The 22,429-nt window shown below is 41.4% G+C and overlaps 2 protein-coding genes across 3 annotated transcripts; both read right to left on the reverse strand.

The window, feature by feature from the left end:
* Positions 1 to 1,996: 1,996 nt before the first annotated feature.
* LOC117770325 (14-3-3 protein zeta-like) lies at positions 1,997 to 9,836 on the reverse strand. Its single transcript, XM_034599638.1, has 6 exons — positions 9,678 to 9,836; positions 7,234 to 7,533; positions 5,542 to 5,659; positions 4,320 to 4,483; positions 3,723 to 3,818; positions 1,997 to 3,509 (listed from the first exon to the last, which is right to left on the reverse strand). Exons 2-6 carry the CDS (start codon positions 7,522 to 7,524, stop codon positions 3,399 to 3,401), a joined length of 780 nt encoding a protein of 259 aa, XP_034455529.1. The 5' UTR covers positions 7,525 to 7,533; positions 9,678 to 9,836; the 3' UTR covers positions 1,997 to 3,398.
* A 3,601-nt stretch (positions 9,837 to 13,437) lies between these two features.
* znf706 (zinc finger protein 706) lies at positions 13,438 to 16,551 on the reverse strand. Of its 2 annotated transcripts, XR_004615438.1 has the most exons (4): positions 16,405 to 16,551; positions 14,524 to 14,669; positions 14,173 to 14,351; positions 13,438 to 14,094 (listed from the first exon to the last, which is right to left on the reverse strand). XR_004615438.1 is itself a non-coding variant. In XM_034600412.1 (3 exons), the coding sequence occupies exons 2-3, from the start codon at positions 14,656 to 14,658 to the stop codon at positions 14,256 to 14,258; spliced, it is 231 nt and encodes a 76-aa protein (XP_034456303.1). In that variant the 5' UTR covers positions 14,659 to 14,669; positions 16,405 to 16,551; the 3' UTR covers positions 13,438 to 14,255. The 2 variants fall into 2 exon arrangements, 1 of the variants encoding a protein (XP_034456303.1); XM_034600412.1 differs by having other exon boundaries at positions 13,438 to 14,351.
* Positions 16,552 to 22,429: the final 5,878 nt, after the last annotated feature.

Below are 22,429 nucleotides of genomic sequence, written 5' to 3' on the forward strand. Positions count from 1 at the left end.
CCCACATATATACACAATCACACACACATACAGATATACACAATCACACACGTACAGACACACACACACACACAGGCATACATACATATACACACACAACCACACACACACACACACACACCCACAGAGTTGTGTCTCCATGACTTTACATTGACATATTCATGTCCAGGAGACTTGCCCAACACCAACCTTACCCTTCAGCTAAACTTAATCTAAACATAACCCTGACCTAAGGTTAATCTTTACCCTTTTCTCCCTGGATACCAAATGCTAATAGCTCAACTACATCCACAAAATACAGTACAGTCTCGACTTTCGGACCCTTAAACCAACCCCAACCTCACCCCTAACCTAAACTTAACATAAATTCAACCTTACCCTTAACCTTAACTTAATCTAACCCTATCCAAATTTGAGGTGATTGATTGTTTGATTTTGTGGACTTGCTTTTTGTCCCCAATCTGACACACACACACACTCCTAAACGGTCAGTCCTGGGGATGTCAGGGGCTGGTCATGCCTTAGTTAGGACATTTTACTGCAGCACCACACGTGACATTCCTCATTTGATATGCATGTAAGTTAATTCAGGGAAATCACACACACACACACACTCTTTCTCTTCAGAAATGTGGTATCCAGCCTTGAGGAACCTTATCAGCATCAATCAAAGTGAGACAGAGCCTCGTTAGTTACCAGATTTGTTTTAGCCTTTAAAGGCTGTTGATCAAATCTATATATCTCACAAATGCCACTGCAATGAAACCTGCTGATGGAAGACTGGGCCTTGTAAAGTGACAGACTCACAATTGCTCATGAATATGTGGTTAACAACAGCGTGACGGTTGTGAAAAGAGGAATAGATTTTGGAATTTGACAATAATGCAAAAATGAAATGAAAACTTGCTGCGTTGTCACTTCACCTGTAAATTAGACTTGTTTTTTAGTCATGCAGGGTTCAACAAATCATTTCTGTGTTTGTGTGGAGATGCAAATCAAAATAATCGGGCCTGTCCACCTTGAAATGAACATAAGTTAATTATCTGTAAAGACGGACAGATCATGTGTCACATGTTTTTTTCTCTCTCCTGAAGCCTGACACCACAGATACTTTCTCAGACTGCTTTCCAAAGGTCCAGTCATGGATAGATTGACAGATTTATTAATCCTAAAAATGGGAAATTGCTGCGTTGTATCTTTGTGGAGTACATGCAGCACAACAAAAATCCATCAACATCTGCAGAGAGTAGTGTTGTCGGTGAAAGTTGCGACAGATTCTGCCCTTGACTCAACTTGTCAGGAAAAACTCCCATTAGCAGAAAAAAATTTAGAAATGTGAGTCACGAGTGAGAGACTCCTCTCCCAGGGCGTGAAATGAAATAGACGTCGTGTGTCAGCACGTCAATAAAATAACAATATATACAAAATTCGTGAGAAACGACTGTCTAACATGAATGGAGAGGGGTATTAGTGTTTAAAGTATTTATGCAGATGGAGATGTATAAGAGATGAAGGGAGCAGCAAAGACAATTGTAATGATAGCAGTATTGCCAGGAAGACTAGTGTGTATATATATATATATATACACACACACACACACGTCATATTTTTGTTTTTTCGTTAAATTACTTAAGTAGCTTCATATACATTTTTATTGTCATGTCTTTATTTTATTGTCTGCAATTTTACTTTTGTGATATCTAATGTGTTAGGGTTTTTGTATTGTCAAGGTGCGACAATGTGGTTTGTACACTACTGGGAAAAACTAAATATTTGGGTTTTTTGGGGTTTCAGATTTGTGTCTTTAAAACAATGACATTTCTGATTGCATAAATGACGAGTTAACCTGTGTACATCCTGTGGTCACTGAGGATTTCTTCAGCTTGCAATATAAATAGTGACAGAGGCCTAACTCAGCTTCTCATATGCATTAATATTGTAAAAGCAAGATTCCACATGTACATAAGAAGAAACAAAAAAGACACAAACACCACACTTGATTTTAATGTTTTAATTCCACTCACATGAAAGCCAAATAAAGTACTCTTGAGTGTAAGTTGCAAATTCTGAATCTGGCATCCCATCATTATTTTTAAAACCAAGATCTTTAATTAGAAGAAACTGGCACTACTTTGTGACTTATGGTCACATCGTAGCTTTCTACCAAGTTATATTTTATAATCAATTTAGATTTAGAATTGTTTTAGTTGGTCATTTCACAATGTTATTTCAAGGAAGGAAAATGTTACTGTATAACCACCTGGTTTAAGCTAAATCCTAAGCAAAACCTGCCAGTTTCAAAGCACACCTAACCCTCACACCATACTACTGAGAACCACATACATTCCAGGAGTCAAATCAAGGGAATAAAATACACAAAATAAAGGAAAATACAAAAACACCTGAATAGAAAAGAGTAGAAAGCCACATATAAGCACATGGCCAAAGTATCTTATGCACTGCTGAAAAGATAAAATATCAAAAGTTACAGTATTGAGCCATTTTATCAAGTTGTTCACTTTGTCTTAGGCTTTCTATACCTTGTCATGATGTATGGAAAAAAAAAAAGAAATGCAGGAAAATTATAGTCTGTGCATTTCACTGAGAGTGACATGATGTCCGCAACGTTGGAATGTAAATCCTCTCAATAAATATGCCAACTACAGTTTTCCCAAAGTGGCCATTCATTCAGAAAAAAAGGTCCCAACGCCCAAATGCACATAGAACCCACTGAGCCAGAACATGTACCATCCATAACAATCACTACCTGCTACACTGGACACAGACAGGCCCGGCTGAATACAAGCAATATGGTGATGGATCTTTACCAAGGTGAATCCCGCCAGAGAATGAGAACTCATTGGTGGTGAATTCAGACTGCTATGAACACTTTTACAGTCGGTACTTTTTCTACGCCCAAGTGTCACAAATATTGAAAATGTTCAGTTCAAGTAAAAACACACATTATCAAAATTACAGTTAGGTTTTATTTTTTTTTTGATTGTGTTTTCCTGCGACAGCAGCAGTTTGCTACAGTAAATAAGGTTAAAGAGAGCGGCGCTGATTTTAAATCTAAAGGGGGGGGGGGGGGGTTTCATTTGGACTGAACCACAGACAAACAAAATAAACATCCACTGACTCACATTGAGTAATGTCCCAAAAGAAACAAAACCAAAAAAAAAAAACTACCAGATCTATTCCAATCTTTTCTCTGTGGAGGTGCTCATACAATTAACACACACTTTAATGTATGCACACACATACTGTACTTTACGCATCATGAGTGGAGTGTAACCATACATATCTGTGCATGTATGTGCAGACACAACCACACACACAACTTAGGCTGGTGAGAGGTAAAAAATGTGTTTTTGTTTGTTTTCTTTATTCTCTGTAGTTCAGTTCTCAGTGGACTGCTCCGTCTTCTCCCCCTGCTCTCCCTCACCCTCGGCTTCGCCCTCGCCCTCACCTTCGCCTTCTCCTTCTCCCTGGGCGTCCGACATCCACAGCTGCAATAAAGCAAAGGATATTAGGATTAGCACAAATTGGAACGGGAAAAAAAGTATGTTCTCAGCTAGAACGAGGGATCTCCTGGTGTGTTTTCAAAAAATATTATTTATATTTGCGAGTAATGTGGTATTCAATCCACATCAGTTCAGAAATGAGGGAATAGTAGAAAGTGTAAGACAGCTGATGAGTAGGAAAATAAAACAGGCACGTACTGTCAGATTGTCACGGAGCAGCTGCATGATCAAGGTGCTGTCTTTGTAGGTTTCATTTTTGACTGTGTCCAGCTGGTTAACAGCCTGGTCAAAGGCCTAGAGGAGAAAACAAATGAACATGAAAGATTAGGTTGGTTCAACAAGTCAAAAAGTCAGGACTTATAAACCAATTAAACAAATATTACAATCAGCTCTAAATCGTAGCTTCACTTGTCAAATGTTACAGCTTTGTCACTCGCAAACTATATGTTCAGATCTCACAAGCACCTTTTAGCCAATACGGCCATTTTATGATTAATGTACAAACATTTAAAATTATTTATATTCCTGTCACAGTTTTGTTTAAATGCTCCTACATAAATACAACAAATGTTTATAGTAACCACGTTTTTTCCTCATTTTGATCCAAGTCGAAAAAGATACGTCACAACTCCAGGAAATGGGACCTTCCCAGGAGTATGTGAGGGCAGACAAAGAGCCATCAGTACTACCAAAAACATATTTTCAACCAGTTTCAAAAGAATTCTTCAGAGGACACAAAGTGGAGGTTAAAAACAAACAGACGAAAAGACAGTGGGAAATAAAACAAGTTCTTACGTCCTTGGCCAGCTTGCAGGCAGATTCTGGACATTTGGCAATCTCGTAGTAGAAGACGGAGAAGTTGAGAGCAAGGCCCAGGCGAATGGGATTTGTTGGTGGCATTTTTTCGTAGCTGATTTCCAAGGCCGCATTGTAGGCTTCTTTTGAGCTTTCGATAATGGCTACAAGTAGAAGACATGAAGCAAACATTTGAAATGGAAAACACGATATATTTCAATCACCCAGGCAAATATTTACACATTTTAAGGATGCAAAAGCAGAAATTTTACATCCTGCTGCCTGTTCAACTCCATTAAATGTGACATTCAAACTGCTCAAAATGTCTAGTGGAGGTGTTTTTATATCATCAAATAACTAATTAAAATGTTTTGCAATTGGACAAACATCAGTGGGTTAGAAAAATATCTGAGGTGTACTATGACTTTTTAGTTTGGTCTATTTCCCATTTTTTAAACAGGCAGGGTTTAAGACCTATTCTACAGTCAGCCACCAGGAGACGATCAAGACCAATGGCTTCACTTTGGGGGGGGGCCCCATCATGTCATCCATTTTCTATATAGTCTGTGGTGCAAACCAGTTGTTTGCGGTCCAGGCAAGACACGCAAGACTGAAGAATCAAAAGGTGACAAACAACCCAAAGGGATTATTGTGTATTTCCTATTGAGATAATGCTCTAAATCATATTTTCAGTGGTGCTGAAAAACAATAACTTGAAATTACAGGGGGAAAAAAGGTCGTCACCCAGGTGGTTCGGGTTGCCACAGCCACTTGAAAAAGGAAACAAAACAAAAAAAACTAGTAGCCTGCACCATGGCTCCCCTTGTTGCCATGGCAACCCAGCCGCAGCCTCAACTGCATTTTAGCCGGCAGTTTTAGGTCAAGGACGGGGAGGTTGTCAATGCTCTGGCCACAGACAACACCTGAAGCAAGCCTCTCCTCATCTTAAAAAAGAGGCTTTAAATCAGCATTCAACAGATGTGTAACAGATCATTACCATAGAAACAAAGGGCCCAATCACACAGCAGCGCAGGAGATGGCACAGTTGAATTTTTTGTGTGTGAAGTGTCTTGCACACTGCTCAGGACCCCAGGGGAAACGATCCCCTTGGTTCTGCTGTCACACTTCCTTGAGTGATTGCACCAAAGTCAGGTGGAGAGGCTACTTGCAGTGTGCGATGACTGCAGCCGGTTCAGGACACAGGCAGGTCTACTTTACTCACCCGTCTTATCGGATGCCACCTCAGCCAGGTAGCGGTAGTAGTCTCCCTTCATCTTCAGGAAGAAAACTTTGCTGTCAGCCTCCACAGCTTTTGGGATCAGATGATTGTCGAGCAGATCCTGCAAATGACAATTGTGCAGCATTAGGGTTGAAACTAAACGACACCAGGGGCCTGTACGAAGAAGCAGAATTTGCTGGATAACTTCAGATTTTACTTCGGTTCTTCAGTCCTACGAAGCTAAGATTAAGTTTGGGATAGCAGCTTAAACCTGTCAATGACCAAACTGCTGATCACTGGAAAACCAGAGTCATCCATTTACAGAAACCTGACAGGGACAAGAAGAGTAAAGGCCACAGAAAAATGAGAAATAATACATCTCTTTGAATTGTTTTTCTGTTCCAGACTTTTCATGTGTTCATTTCATGTGTTTATCACAGTAAAAACACCAAATGTTTCTAATAATTAGTTCATCATCATACAAAAAACTAATACTAATAACCTTAATAAAATTCCTCTGCTTAATTACATTGGATCTTTAGACTTACACTTTAAAATTCAAATCTTCTGTTTCATTTCTAGTTACTTGATCATCATTTAAGTGTCACATTGTTGAACATCACCTTTGTATATCGTTACCAGCTCGACCAGAAGATCAAAGCTTTTCGACTCAAATTTGTTTATGGTTCTCACGATGCCGCTCATAATTAACGACTCCGCCTCTGTCACATGAACAAGCTTGAAGCTGGAACTTGAGTCCACACCTAAGCCAAGGCCAAACACTTGCTTCCACTAGACTTAGATCACTATCTGGATCTGCACTAAATGGTACAAACTCGTAAATTTCTTCTAAACCCTGAACCATGTTTGGTGAAAATCACATTCAGAGAGTTTTGCATGAACCCGCTGACAAAGACATGGGTGAAAACATAACTGCCTTGGTTGAGGCAATAATAGTAACACTGGCTCAAACTGGCAGCAAGGTCGACTTGTCACAACACGTCCAACACTCTTTAAATCCAACTGAAATAAACTGTGGCCATCCCCTTTTTGTGGGTAAAACATAGACTTTTCTTTTTTCACATTGAACCCTTTTTTATCATCAAAAAAGGTGGAAAAAGCCAGTATTACACCACAGGGAACCAGAGAGAGTAAAGAAACTGAGCAGCTAATGAGCGAACTAGCCTGCTTAGGATTGCTGCTGTTACTCGCTGTATCAAAATAAGATCTCGGTCTTATGTAGACAGATGAATGGAAAACTAGCAGGCAACACGGTGATGTAAAAAATATCTACTTCGAATTTCCCCCCTTTTGCTTGTATTCTTTTCTTTTAACTAGAACACAAATGTACAGAGCAGAAGTTTGCTATTGCAGACCAAAAATGCCATTACTTGGAAGTCATTTCAAACTGTAATCACTTCTTTGTTCTATTGTGAAGCTGCTCCATGCAACTGGCCATGGGAATGTAGTTTTCTATGTGGATTTCCTAATTAAAACATTTGACATTTTAAAATCTAGTTAAGAAAATAATTTCAGGTCAGATTCTTCCAATTCTCATTAACAGGCATCTTCTCTACACCATCTGAACTTTTACTTTGTTGTGCCTTCAATTGTCTTCCCACCCCTCAACCTTGATTGAGGCAGTTACTCTCTTCCCTTCCCTTCAACCACCCCACTCCACTGTCTGTTTCTTACCAGGACTTCCTTGCAGGTAGTATTCAGCTCCTCCTCAATAACCCCCTTGTACTTTGTGACCTCAGGGTTTTTCCCTTCTTCAGTTTTCTGCTCAATGCTGGATATCACCCTCCAGGAGGACCTCTTAGCCCCCACCACGTTCTTGTAGGCAACAGAGAGCAGGTTGCGATCCTCACTCTCCAGCTCCTCATTCATCTCGGCAACCCCCTTCATGGCTGCCGCCATGTCTTCATATCGCTCGGTCTGCTCAGCCAACCTTGCTTTCCGTACCAGCTGTTCCTTGTCTTCCATGGTTCCTGTCTGGGGTGAGGAAGGAAGGACAGAGGAGAGGGAGATGGGAAGGACAAAACAAAGGGGACAGGAGGTGGATTAAGAAGACAGAAGAGAGACAGTGTTGGGGGAGGCCAGGAACAGGGAGAGAATGAAAGGAGAAACATGAAGGGGAAGGGATTTGATAATTTTACTTGAACGCAGAAGGAATACAGACAAGATTTATTTATCTTCAAAATACTACAGGTTTTTGTTTGACCGAATGTCCAATATCCCCAACGTACTCAGATAGCGTTTGACACGGAAAAGCAGGAAATCCTCATATTGAACTTCTGAATCTCAAAAATAAAGCACTTGCAGATACATTAGATTTAATTATCATGTGACAAAAATCAGCAAATTTTCAAAGCTGAAACCAAAGGATGTTTTTTGCATGAATGATCAGTTGCTCGTTTGATTACTTTTCTGTCAATGAATGACCTTATTACACCTCTTCATAAAAATCAAATGAGTGGACGTACACCTCAAGTGAAATACAGATGAGGCAAAACAGATCATGTGGTCAACTTGGTCTAGTTATACATTTCTGATGTACTGCTACATTATAAACCATTCAGACCCCTCAGGTCGCCTGGGACCATTTTGCTTTCTGTCTCCAGAGTCAAAACTAAACACGGCAAAGCAGCGTCCAGTTTTTATGCTCCCCACGTGGAACAAGTTCCCAGAGACCTGCAGGCCTGCTGCACCTTTTAGTTCTTTTAAATCAATGCTGCAGACCTTCCTGTTTGCCACAGCCTTTTATTAAAATCAACTAGTTACTCAATTCTTACACTGAATTGTTACTTTCACTCTTATTTGATATTGTTGTATTCTATAAAACGTTAAATGTATATTTAAATGCTTCATTTTTTGTATTGTCTAATTTCGCTTTAACAATTTGTCACGATGCCTTTTTATATTTGATGTAAAGCACTTTGAATTGTGCCACACAAATAAACTTGCCTTTCCGTGTTCCAATCAAACCCCTGCTGACTCCCAATTAGCTGCTTTTTACCAGGGATTGTATTTATTTCCTTTAATTTCTCTTTTGTGTTGTCTGATGTTGCTTTTGCAATCCATCATGACGCCTTTTTATATTTTATGTAAAGCACGACGAATTGTTGAAATGTGCTACACAAATAACCCTGCGGACCCCACCTCACTGTTTTTAATCCAGAAATCGTTAAATTTAATAATTCTCTATGTAACTTGTAATATTTTTTGCTTGTATTGTTTGGTGTTGCTTTAACCAGTCATCATGATGCCTTTTATGTAAACTACAAATATGGCCTTTTTCCTCTTGTTCTGCTCCAGCCCCTGCTGATCCCCCCCTCCTCCTCTCACTGCCTTTCATCCAGAGGTAGGCTCCTGTCTGTTCTATCATCTAGATCTCAGGATGCCTGCAGGACTGTTGCTGCTGCAGCGATGCAACAACACTAACAAACAAAAGAGTAGCAGTTCCTCGCTCGCTGCCTCCGGACCAACCCAGAGAAATCTCACAGTGACTCAGATTTGCCAGCGATGCAGACACCTGCGCCCTTCTGAGGAATGTCGGCCACCCAGTTTTACGCCTCTCACACACACACACACACACACACACCTGCCCCACCGGCCGAGCTCCCACGGTGGACAGTCGGCCTGTGGTATTTCGCTTTAATTATTCGTACGGCTCCATGCGGGGAAATGTCTGAAAACGCCGCAGACGGGCCGACACGACCCGGTAACAGTGTCCCCGGATCGGTTCCTACTGTAACCGAAGCAGCCTCGCGTAGCTCCCTCCACAGTGAACGCCCTTTTTTTTTTTTCCTCTTCCCGGAAAACAAGCCGTGGCTGCGGTTTACACGGGTTCTACACGTTCGGTGGTTAAAGAGGCCGCTTCGTTCACTGATTTAACCGAAGATGCGTCTCCTAAACACGGCGAACGAATAACAATAGATGGGTTAAAGTGCAGCGGCGCTTCCCATCCAGCCGCCGCCGAACAATGACCGATCAGCGGAGCGTTGCTGGCTCCCACTCGCGGGCATTAACCTCGGTTTTTAAACAAAAAAGGCGACCCCAGGAGCACAAAGATGATTTTAGCGGTTCTCCGTCGAACCTACAACCGACCGTGAGCGGTATAATTACGGGGAACTAACCTGCGTTGGGTCGCTCCTTCACACGGTGACGCTCCTGGTTCCCTGCCGCACAGCTGATGCTCGCTCCCGCTTCATCCACGGGGTTTCCCTCCAATCAAAGACGCAGCAGCACGGTCGCACCGGGGCCGATGACGTCAAAGCCTTGTTGCCAGGGCGACCGAGTTTACGGCAAGAAAAATATATCAAGGCCAAGTAAAATCGATCCACGTTAAATGAAAGTTTTTTAAGATTTCCGAAATATATTTAACAAAACCCAAATTTGTACTCCTATTTTTATTTGGATGAAGTAATTTCTGAAAAAAGTTACGCCCACGTCTACCCGCAAAGACTCACGGGAGATGGGTGTGGTGAGAGGAAGTTGAGATTTTACCCCTTGAATGTGGTAAAATCGTTAAATTTTAGGATCCTTGTCATCAAAGGAAGAAACATCATTGGATTTATTTTATTTTTACATTTTTTTTATATCTCTAGTCTTGTATTTTAAGTTCTACTCTTGCACACTTACATCTGCTGCAGGCTATGTTAGTCTAATGCACAACTTTGTATAGCTTCAGTTATTAGGGCCCGAGCACTGAATGGTGGGAGGCCCTATTGTATTTCGAAGGATTTGTATTTCCCTTTTGGGGCTTTTTCGGGGCCTAGACATGCTCAAATTGTTACCAAAGTTTGCAGGGAATTCAAAACCCCAAAAAGTAATTGTATTCTGGAGTAATTTGAAATGGGCGTGGAAAAAAACAGCGCCATCTAAGGAAAAGCCCCTCAGTTAGCTTTCACCGATCTTCACAAAAATCGTAGCCCAGGTGTATCATGACCAGACAAACAAAGGTGCAATTGGAAAAAAGGTGCAATTGGAAAAAAGCAACAGGAAGCCCGCCATTTTGACTTTAGTGCTCATATTGGCCATTTTCCACATTTTTACTTTGATGTACTTGTCCCAGGGCTTTCATCAGATCAACTTCATATGGAGATGCGTGTCATCAGAACAAGATGGAGATGAAAACTACCTCAAAGATTGATTTTTCGTCACACGGTGTGACCGTGGCGTGGCGTCAAAGTTTGATTACACGCCATCAAAACATGAGGTTCTGTATCTCGGACATATGTGTAAACATTGAGGTGCGGCGAAGGATCATCCTTCGCCAAAGGAGACGATGTTGTCATAACTCCACTGTGCATTGTCCTATCACCGCCAAACTTCTGTCAAATGATCAGAGTCCAAGCCTGAACAGCTCTATGTGTCAATAATTCCTCAGTGTCATAGCGCCACCTACTGATTAGCCATAAAACAGGAAGTACTTTGTAAATCCACTCTGCATTATCCAACTGGCTCCGAACTACTGCCCTATGATCACAATCCTGACCTGAACACATCCATATATTAATATTAGTTCAGGGTCATAGCGCCACCTACTGATCAGTGTGAAAATTAAGTTGTTGTAACATTGTCCAATTGACACAAAATTGCTCACGCTACATCAGAGCCCCTACTTGAACAGATCTATTAGTCTGTAGGTAATAATAGTGATGGCGCCACCTACTGGCAACAGGAAGTAAGCTTTGTTTCACAACTATCATTTGATTTACATACAATTTTCACAGTGTGATGTGCAATTGATAGCGTGGACCGTAATGAGCAATTAGCAGGCATCGCTCGACGGACGCAGGAAGTGAAGCGTTTGTCCTTGCCGCAGTGCGCAAAACACATGCAACGCGGAGACGTGCGCTTGGTCATTGATCGCTCTCTCCACTAACCGCAACAGGCTTCAAAATGCCTGTGCTCGGGCCCGTTAGTGCTACAACGTAGCCCTAGTTTATCTTTAAATCTGTATTTATATTTGGCTTCAATACTCTGCCACGGTTACTTGTGTCTTTCAATCACCTCCTACTTAAAATCTATTTATCTATCTATCTATCTAGGGGAAGTTGCATGGCTATTGTGTATAGAAAGATAATATTTAAATGAACGATAAAAATGAATATGTCAATAAAAAATAATAAAAATAATAGTTATGTTTAACTTAGGTCTTAATGCAGATGTATTTGAATTCTGCAGACTGTGGGCGTAAACACTAGTGCACTGAAGAGAACAATATATCATGACCCATTTTTCTCCCACAAACACTGCATTATTAAATGTGCAATGATTTAATGCAAAATTTATCATGAAAAGTTCCAAAAGATTGAAGAGTAATCCAGTGAAAGTGCTGTTACAGGAGGTTTTGACTCATCACTAAGCCCTACAGTGGGTGACAGGTTATAGCCCACATGATACTCCTGATCCCATTGAGACGTGACATCACATTTTGACCCTAACCTTAAATCTGTCTCTTGTCTGCTTCACTGGGCTTTACAGTTAATCTGTACGTTTCTGCTTATGCTAAAGACCATTAGCCAACCGACTGGCTTGGCAGGCATGCGTCACCTTAAGTTCCCGTAAATTTATGTATATCTAGTTCTACGAGTTTATATAGAATAGATGGAATTACACATGAGTCACACCCCTTGACTTGTTATATAAAAGGAAAAAAAGGTTCAATATGAACTTCTTTGTGAGTGAAGAGTGCAGGTAAGTTTCTGGGGTCATCGAGTGGGCGGCCTCTCAAAAACTAGTGAGCTTGACCTATGATGGTGATGTAAGGCCTGGGTTCAAACAGAGATTCTGTAACACGAAGAGGACCTAGCAGATGTGTGTGTGTGTTTGTGTATGTTCGTATGAATGAATATGTCTTGTGTCATTCTCATTCACAAGGTTACAGATGGGAAGGAAGGGGGGAGGAAGGAGGTGGATCATGTGCGAGGATGCAGAAGAACAATGTGAGTTGTGACTCATTCAGCTGAGCCGCACAAACTGATCCTATTCCTCCTAAAATTATTTGTAATTGCATTAAGAAGATGAACAGTAATATGTGACCTTGCTTTAGTTCAGGTTCGTTTATTTTGTTGTCGTTTACTTCAAGTCCTATTTTCTGTGGGACACATTTTCCCTGTTCAGTTTACCATAGATATTTATTTCTTTAGTCACATTTTATCATACTGGTGAAAAGAGTAAAATCCCAGGGTTAGGCTGCTCAACATTGCAGCAATAAATAATTACAGTGTGTGTAAATGCTTATGTTGAGTCCATCATGTCGTCTTTACAGCTACACGTGAGCGTGTGCATGCATGATCATAGACAGACATATGACAGGCCCTTGTTGTCTATTGAATTCTTAAGCCTGTCTGGTGGAAAAAAACTGATATGCAGCCTGTAGGTTCAGGCCTTGAGGCTGTTTCCAGACAGCAGCAGCTGAAACAGACTAGGGTGGCAGCAGTAACTAGAATTGTACAAAACATGGAAGGCAAATTACATTTACAATTCAGAACTCCGTCACTGTGTCAATAGGATGTTTTGTTTTTTGATGTTTTGAATATTTTCTCAAATGATCAACTGACAAACAGATGTGTGAATGTCCAAGCAAAGAAAGTGTGGAAACTTATGGCCTTCTTGGTTTGGTGTGATCAGTGTGGTGTCACATCAGCTGCTAGCAAAGAATCATTTATTCACACAAGACTGTCACGGATTGTTAACACAGCTTCCTGGTGTCCTAATTTCTCCCTTTCAGCCAGTTAATCAGGCTCCTGAGGGGCAAAATGCAATACTGTGCATAAAAATATGATTATTCACACAGATACTTTGACATGGGAAAATTGTCTCCTCACCATATGCACATCCAACAAAACATCACATAAAACCATTAAAAGAAACACTTTCAAGAAAGGAGCAGGTATACAACAAAGTAAAATTTAATAAAATGCTATAATACATCATTGGAGCATGAATTAATTTTCCAAGTGTACAAATGTTGACAAGCTCCAGTGAAACTTTATTAACTCGTAATTCATGAAGCAGCTTGGAAATGAAAATTTCACATTTTTATGACCCGACATAAAGTTGTGATTACGTAGACGAAAGATTGCAGTACAACAGGCAAACAGCAGAGTGGGCGGACTGGTATCAGAAAAGAAAATCTCACTGCCTCCATTTTATTCAACACTCGATTAGCAATAAAAAAAGATTAGGTCACATTTGCGACAAACAAAAAATTAGAATTATATTACTTCTCATCCATTTCAGACATGTGCTTTGTAAGCACGCTGTTTACCTCATGTGGCATGCTGGCTATAAAGGTTTAATCACACACTCGATCTATTAAAGCTTCAGTTAAAGAGGTACAAGAGCTAGCAGCGAGAAATATTCTTATGTGCACAGCGCATCGTGGGCAGTGAGGAGTTTGTTCTGAGAAACTATGAGACTGAAGCGACGTTTTCATTCACCACTTGGATTAGAAAGTTTGTCAGTGACCCTGAAATGAAAACCAACATTTGTGTTTAGGCCCTGATGTGTTCAAACACAAGCAAAAATCAGGACTTGAAGGGGGTGGGGGGGTTGCGTCAAAGGCAATCCAGCCTGTTAAAGCAGAAATGAAGAGAACTGCTTCATGTTGTTTACATCGTGATCATCCATTGCTGTCAGACTGAGACAAGTGCAGAGTTGGTGCAGGGCCGTGAAAAACTCAGTTCGGTATCCAGGGTGAGCAATTATGCCTCCACTCCCTCTAACTCAGGGGGTAGAGGAGATTTTGGGTGCTTGCTCTCGAAGTGCTGCTTGAAGGTCTTTGGGTCGGGCATCTGGGACTGCAGAGGAGAATGATCCAACCGACAAAACTGTTATAACTAAGCACAAGTCTTGCATGAGGTTAAAAAAATTACTTCTGAGTGACTAGAGGCTTTTCTATTAAACAATTCTAAAAAAGAACAAATGGCAGCAGAATTCATCAGTTAATCCAACTACTGGAATCATACCCACCCTGCACACAGCGCAGGTGAACACGAGTGCCGCTTTAGCCGCCGTCTTCTGATCATGACCCTTGGCCTTCTTCATCTCTGCCTGTTTCTTGGCATTTTTCTGCTGAGACTGAATCTTCTGATGCCCACGTGCCATGGCCGCAAAGCCTAGAGGAGGAGGACACAGGGCTTCATGTTTACTGATAAACACTCTTATCTTTTTATACACATCAACACCATGAATAAGTCTGTTAATAAAGAGCCTATTGACCGTTATTTTTGTTATCACAGAAAACAGTTGTATTACGCCAGATTACTGTGATAACAAAGGTAAAGTATGGTGAAAGAGACCAACAATTACAAATTATGGTTTAAGAGGCAGGAAATTTGAAGCTAGTTTCCTGTAGTTAGTTTTTGTAGTTAAATGGAAACAAAGACTCTGAAATGCAAACAAACAGCCAAGAACTCCCAGTCAGCCAGGGTCACAGTCAGAGCAAACAAGATAAAACTCCAGTCCTACCTCAACTTAAATGCATGTGTTGCAGGTGAAACACAAGCAGGCTCATAAACCCTCGACATGCATGAGGGTGGGGATTGTGCAATTCGTGACAGGCGTTGAGGATGAGGGAACAAAAACAACATTAGAAATGTTTAGTGCAGTGGCTGAACGTGGACCTACTCCACGAAGCAGCTTTACAGAGTTATCTGGACTTCGGATGTTGATGAAATTCTGCGTGATGATTTGGTCATTTGGGAAACCTGTGGCACTGAAACACCATGTATCTGGGAATCCTAATTAAGGGAGATTTGGGCTAATGAAGTTTGAACGTCTCGTGGAAACTGGGACTTCTGACCACATCTACCTCAATATAAGTCAAGGAGAAATTGTTATTATATTGTTTTAAAGAACTTTTCCAGTTCCAAATGTATATTAACAGTATACTATCCTAAATGTGGGTGATAGCGGAGACACACTTTGTTTTACTGACAACATTTTTACAGAAATACTAGTTTCTCCCATCTAGAGCACAGATGGCATTTAAAATAAGATCCATTCATGATGAAGGGTTAAATGGATGAAAATGAAGGTTTGGGTTAAAGGTTAAAACTTCAATTACAATGGGAAACTACAAAAAACTAAACTTATTACTGCAACTGGAGCTTTGGGCCCCTTGAACTTGAGTATTAAATACAAATGCAGCATCCACACTAATGCCCTTATTTAAGTTTGAGTTGAATTGAGCATATACTCGGACATCTGTTTAATTAATGAAGATGCCACACTCTGATTAAACCTGAGGCAACCTGGGCCCCTGCAGGTCCACACACTTTGGGGCAGTTTCCCATCTTGCCCTGTTGGGGATCCAGCCCTCCTCACCAGTAGCTTCTATAAATAGCCAGCTGTTAGCATTGGTTAGCTTGTATCAGACCCATATGTCACACAGCTGGTTCAAACACTTGTTCTATCAGTGCTGGTGCCCGAAGCATTCAATGTTATTAATAATTACAGAGATGTGAGTCTTCAGATGAAGGGTCAGGGAGCAAATACAGCAGAATTAGCACGTTAGCATTGACTGATTCTGCTCTCAGACGTCGTCTCCTCTCCGGTTTCTCGTGTACTGAACTGTTATGATACACCACATCTGGATCTTTACCATCCACCTGACGACGCCAGTTGGATTTGTCCTGAACTAATCCAGCTGTTAGCCGGAGCTCAGCCACCAGCGTCAACGAGCTCAAACAGGGTTAGCTCACATGCTAGCCCCAGCTCCCTGTGGCTAGCTCGTCGGCTAACCGGCTAGCTAACCTGATGAATACGACCTTCGGGCTGTGGCTGACGATAACGACGCGTGGTAGCTTTTATATCTCATTTCAATACGTACGAAACCACAGCAAGTCTCACCTCTTCAGATGGGAGTGCGTGTCGTGAGCTGCGCGTCCACCTGGTGCCCACACAAATGTGACAGCTGCTGTGTTCAGAGGCTAGCCAATGCTAATGCTGCGTTTAACCACAGTCGTTACAACTCTGCTTCGTTATAGAATACACAGTTTCCTGCGTATAAACGAAACACACAATTCAATCGGTTTTTCAAACTCAACCAACCCAACAGTGGATGGAGGTTATATTTTAAGAGGTGGTGTGCCGAGCTCTGATTTGAGTGGATAACAACATAGCACAAATCACCTATTAGCATAACTGATATTAGCTTTTACGATTATAGGAGGAGTCAGTGAATGCACCAGTAAGTCGCCATGCTTGCGTATACACGACGGTGACAACGTTGCCCCCAGCCGGCAGAGTTTGGTTATTACATGTTATTACAACGTGGATGATACATTGGTCCAAATTACAATATATTTTAGTTTATTTATTATGATGATCAACTCAACTTTATTCAGTTTTATTTGCTACTATACTAACACACTGCTGATGGTGTTTCATTATTAATGTCAGTATGAACACATTTGTTTTATCTGTGGAGAAATGCAGTTGTGTCCAATAATTATTTATATATATTTTTGACCATGGTTATGTGTCTTTAAAAAGAGCATTAAGGAGCATTTGCACTTCTCTTTTTTCCCCTCACAGCTGTAGATACTGTGATGCAAAATACCTGGATATGCTTTCAATTATCCACATAATTCACTATTCCTGTTTGTATGATATTTGATGATGTGCAGTCAAAAGTCTGCCAGGCTTAACCGGTGCATGCATTTTTTATATTGTGATCAATGCAATTCATAGAAAATCTTTGCATTCCAGATCAAGTTAGCTCATTACATTTTTTAGTTGTGCTCTTTATTTCTATTGTTTTAACCTTTTGCACCTCACAGATCCTCACGTTGCACCTCCCCTGTTGCACTTTTTCTTTGAATGAACATTTTCTAGCTGTCTGTATATAATGCATGCACAGCATCTCACCAAATGATAGAAAAGAAAATGTTTGCTCAGAGCTAACACTAGGTGGCAGGATGTGGAGGAGGACCCCTGTGTGCTCTGAGTGTTAAATCCTGATGTTAGTGTCTCAGTGCCACCAGCATCCACAATATGTCCACTGTCAAGATTCACAGTGTGACGATGACAAATGCAACACACAGGCACAAGCTGATACTGATATACACTATAATACTGATAAATGTTGAAATATAAAAACAATTTGTATTATAATAACCTCAATTCAAAGACTTACTTATGTGCCGCTGACCCATTAACACAACATTTTCACTGATAAACATTTATTTTTAATCTCAGCTCTACAAACACTGCAGTGGTGTGACCTGTGCAGACCATAATGTGATTCTCGGGCCTGCAGCAGACACTTATCTTTCCCATCTGTGACTGTGGTTCAGGGGTGGGAACAGTGGAGCTGTTCTCCTCTGCTCGGTATTTGACTAAATTCAGCTAATATGTAAATTAAATGCAACTCCAGCTCCATCGGGATAGAAACACAGGACCCAGAAATGGATCCACAGCATTAATCAGTCTCTAGAGAAAATACTCCGTCCATCTTCTGTAATGCTTATCCTTTCTTTGAGGGTCGTGAGGGAGGATGGAGGCAATCCCTGGTCACATTGGATGAGAGGCGGGTCACAGCCTGGACAGGTTGCCCGTCCATCACGGTGCTGACATGCAGAGACAAACAATCATTCACACCTTCTGTCCACCTCCAGAGTTAAGAGTTTATAATTAACATAACCCTATAGTCTGCATGTCTTTGGACTGTGGGAGGAAGCTGGGGTAAAACCCACACAGGCACTGGGAAAACACACAAACTCTACACAGAAAAGCCCCTGGCCAAAGTGGGATTCGAGCCGAGAACCAACAGGAAACATTGCTAACCACTGTATCGCCGCGCCGCCCGAAAGAAAATCATGATATCACAGTTTCTAATCTAGTTTGGTTGTGAGATGCCTTAATTTATTTGTCTTTATTAGAAAGAATAACTCGGTCAAAGTCAAACAGAATTCTAGAGAGTAGTGTGTGCGTGTGCGTGTGCGTGTGCGTGTGCGTGTGTGTGTGTGTGTGTGTGTGTGTGTGTGTGTGTGTGTGTGTGTGTGTGTGTGTGTGTGTGTGTGTGTGTGTGTGTGAGGTCATGGTTAAGATTAGGGATCAGGTTAGGCTGTTCACGATGAATGGAAGTCAATGCAAAGTCCTAACAAGGGTGGCGTCTATATATGTCTATTTATATTCACTAGCAGACACTGCAGCACTCATTCCGTCGGGCGTCACGACTTCCTTCAGAGAAATCTTATCATTGTGAGAAAAGTCTCCGACCAGCCATAGTGTCCCCCCCCCCTACACCTCTCCTCATCATAAGAAAAGAGAGACAATCCCTCCTGTCTTTTGTGAAAAGGGGGGGAAATATCTCTCAAGAGAGAAGGATGTGATTATGCCTTCAGAAGGGGGGCAAAAAGTAAAAGAAAGAAAGAGAGGAGGAGGGGGTGGCGGTGGTTGACAAAAGCCATGCATTGCTCAAGTTCCCCCCCCCACCCTGGAGGATGGTGTGCAGGGACTTGCTAGCTTAAGTTTGGGGTGGGGTTGACCTGCCCGAGGGCCTGCGTGAAAGCAAATCTTCCAGGTGTCAGCGATTCAATAGGAGAGGAGAATATTATCTGGTTGTCCATTGTGCATGTGAATGAGCAGGGGTTTGCCACAGACAGCCTGAGATTTACCCCCTCCCCTGCCATTTGGGTCCTTTTCTCCTGCCACAAGGGCTTTCAGGTTCACTCTCGGCTCAGCCACGATGTTTTTTATGATCTTTTTGTTCTCGAACCACAAATTAGAGACTTTTCCACATGTTAAACCAGGGGTCAAGGTGGATTTCTGATCAAGCAGCTCAGGGTGAAGACTTTGTTTGGCTCATGAAAACCCGCCGGGCAACTAAACTGCACACAGAGTGGGATGAAACATCAGCTCTCAGGGGGTTAGTGTGACCTCCTTGTTTCTCTGGAGGCTGTTGAGGGAAGAGGAAGTTGGATTTTCATCTTCCCCATCAGTCACTTCCTCTGTCGGCTACCCCTCCCGACACTTTCCCTTTTTTTTTTTTTTTTTTGTCCAAACCAACAGGTTTTGCCACAGTCCACTGCTGATGCTGCTTCTCCACTGTGACACGCCACAATGTTGCCGGACCAGTCGGGCTGTACACAAGCCGCGACACCGTCACACAACACATCCACATGCTGGTGGTAACTTTCACTGCTGCCGCCAGAGGACACGTGACTTGTTTGACATGCACACAACAACACAGGCGAGTACCGGTTGTGTGTATTTAGAGAACAATACATGAAATAACACAAATAATTAAACCACTAATATCCCACACATCTCTGCACTTGACCTATTGCCTGGAAAATAGACCAATCAGAGAGCTTGTGTTTGTCCACTATGACTTGCAGACTTGCTAATGTGAAACGCTCCGAGGGAGAAAAAGTTAAAAGTAAACTCAAAGGTTCAGGGTTATTTTTTATTTTTTTTGCAAATGCTCTTGTTCATTGTTTCTTTAAAACTGACCCCGAGAAACTCAGAGAAATCCCATCAAGAAGGCAAACGATGCCTTCAGGGGAAGAAAAGGTTAATTTCTTACCTACACACACAAACACCCACCCACCCACCCACACACACACACACACACACACACACACACACACACACACACACACACACACACACACACACACACACACACACACACACACACACACACACACACACGGTTGCTGCTGCTGAAGGAGAGAGGTGAGGTCTGGGGTCGGGCAGACAGAGGCTGATTGTGAAGGTGGTGACTGTGCTCACTCACCTCACTAACAGCAGCTCTCTGATACTCGGGCCAACTTCAGAGAATCAATAACACGGGCTCGAAAGTCAGTTTTAAAACAAAAGCAACTGTTATTGAACTTAATATTATGAATGTTTTTGCTGCTGTGATGTCTGCTCACTAGATTTTAGGGAGACTGGGATCTCACCACCAACCCTCTTGTTAGTGTACGACCAGCTCCACCTCGTGAGCCACAGCAAATGGTATAAAGTTGAAAATACTAATAAGATGACTAATTATTAAAATACTACATATGCAAAAAAAATTATTCAAGGCCACATATAGCTTTTACTGTAAGTAGTTTGGTAATTTGGTTATCTCCATGGCAACTCTATCCACTGACAAGGACCATAACAGCCAAGGTCGAGAATGACCTTTCACCCCAGTCAACTTAATACTCAGTATTAACACTAAAAGATATTAATTATACTATAAAATATACAATGCTAAATGTAAACCCTGTACACGTAAAATTATGTTTATATATATAACCAGAAAACAAGATATATTCCTCTGCAGTTTACCAAGAGCAATGCACATAAAAAAACTGAAATTCTTCCTCATATCTTTTCCTTTGTGGTGGGTCCTGAACCCCAGTTTTTGACTAACATCTTTAAAATGTACTTGACTGTATCAGTTGTTTTTAATGCAGCTGGATGACAAATTAGAGGAACCTGTGCTCATACAGCTCCGACTCAGACACCTAATCCTGGCCAAGTCCTGACAAGCTGCTTCTCCTCACAGAAAAACTCCTGGTATGTTGGATACACCTTTCACCTCTCTCACAGACTGGGACACACACACACACACACACACACACACACACACACACACACACACACACACACACACACACACACACACACACACACACACACACACACACACACACACACACACACACACAGAGGCAGGCAGGCATTCTGCGGCTCTCGGCCCCTGACTCTGCAGTGTGCTTGTGGCAGCTTGTACAGTGGCCCTCGCACTATTTCAGCTGTCAGAGCGTCACATGGCAGACATTCCATCAGACACAGGTCATGACGGAAGATGTACAGATAAGAGAAAGGTTTATACATAACCATTATTGTGATGGAGGCAAGAAAAACACACTTCTCACTTTGTTTTGAGTCAATGATAAATGATTCAGTCATTACATGAGACAACGGGGCCCTTGGCACATCCTGTGCATTCACAAAGTCCCTCCCCTCTGCATACACATAATGTGGGTATAACACACAACACTGTCAGACACACAAAGTGTTTTCTGTATGTCTCTGTGGTAGTTTTACTTCTCTTTTTAAATGTTGTGTAGTAGTTGCGCACTTTTTTTTGTCATTGTGGTAGTTGTTTGGTAGTTTTCAGAATCTAACTGTATATATTGTTCTTACGGTATATATTGTTGTTTTATGTCCGATTGTTGTTTTTATGTCCAAATGCACCAACCACACCAAGGCAATTTCCTGTATGTGTAAATATACTTGGCAATTAAAAGAATTCTGATTCTGATTCTGATTCTTTGTTTTTGTTGTCTTTCTGTGTGTGTTAGTTTTGGATCTATTTGTGTTAGTTTTGTATCTTTTAGTAGTAGTTTATGTTCGTGGTAGTTTTGTGTGTTAGTGATAGTTTTGTGTCTCTTCTTTGTGTGTGAGCATACAAGCTTTGTTGTGGTTTTGCATCTATTTGTGTCTCATTGTGATAGTTATAAGCATCTTTGTGGTAGTTTTTGCAACTATATTTAGGAGCTTCGCACATGTTTAATAGTTGTTTTGTTTCTTTTGTGTTAGTTTTTATCTGTTTGTGGCAGTTTTGAGTCTCGTTGTTGTAGTCGTGAGCATCTTTGCGGTAGTTTGTCTCTCTGTGGTAGTTTTGTGTGTCTTTGTGATAGTTTTGTGTCTCTTTGTTGCCCAACTTTTCAACTGTAAATGTTAACAAAAATTTGAATTCAAGGCTTTTGACACAGGTAGACCTGTTCAGTAATACAGCCATGTTCATTGGGAAAAGGGATAATAAAGTTATAATATAACTGTGCTCGAAATTCATCAGCAAATCATCTTTTCTACATTCTTCCTCTGCGACTTTAAAGGAAATCTTCTTCCTCCCTGTCTGTCGTCT

The sequence above is a fragment of the Hippoglossus hippoglossus genome, chromosome 11, assembly GCF_009819705.1.
Source record: "Hippoglossus hippoglossus isolate fHipHip1 chromosome 11, fHipHip1.pri, whole genome shotgun sequence".
Classification (NCBI taxonomy): Eukaryota; Metazoa; Chordata; class Actinopteri; order Pleuronectiformes; family Pleuronectidae; genus Hippoglossus; species Hippoglossus hippoglossus.

Coding starts and splice junctions, on each gene's coding strand:
- LOC117770325 (XM_034599638.1), bottom strand. CDS start 7,524: ATGGAAGACAAGGAACAGCTGGTACGGAAAGCAAGGTTGGCTGAGCAG. Junction 3,819..4,319: donor CCTGCAAGCTGGCCAAGGAC/GTAAGAACTTGT, acceptor TTTCTCCTCTAG/GCCTTTGACCAGGCTGTTAA. Junction 3,510..3,722: donor TGCTCCGTGACAATCTGACA/GTACGTGCCTGT, acceptor GCTTTATTGCAG/CTGTGGATGTCGGACGCCCA.
- znf706 (XM_034600412.1), bottom strand. CDS start 14,658: ATGGCACGTGGGCATCAGAAGATTCAGTCTCAGCAGAAAAATGCCAAG. Junction 14,352..14,523: donor TCACCTGCGCTGTGTGCAGG/GTGGGTATGATT, acceptor TCTCCTCTGCAG/TCCCAGATGCCCGACCCAAA.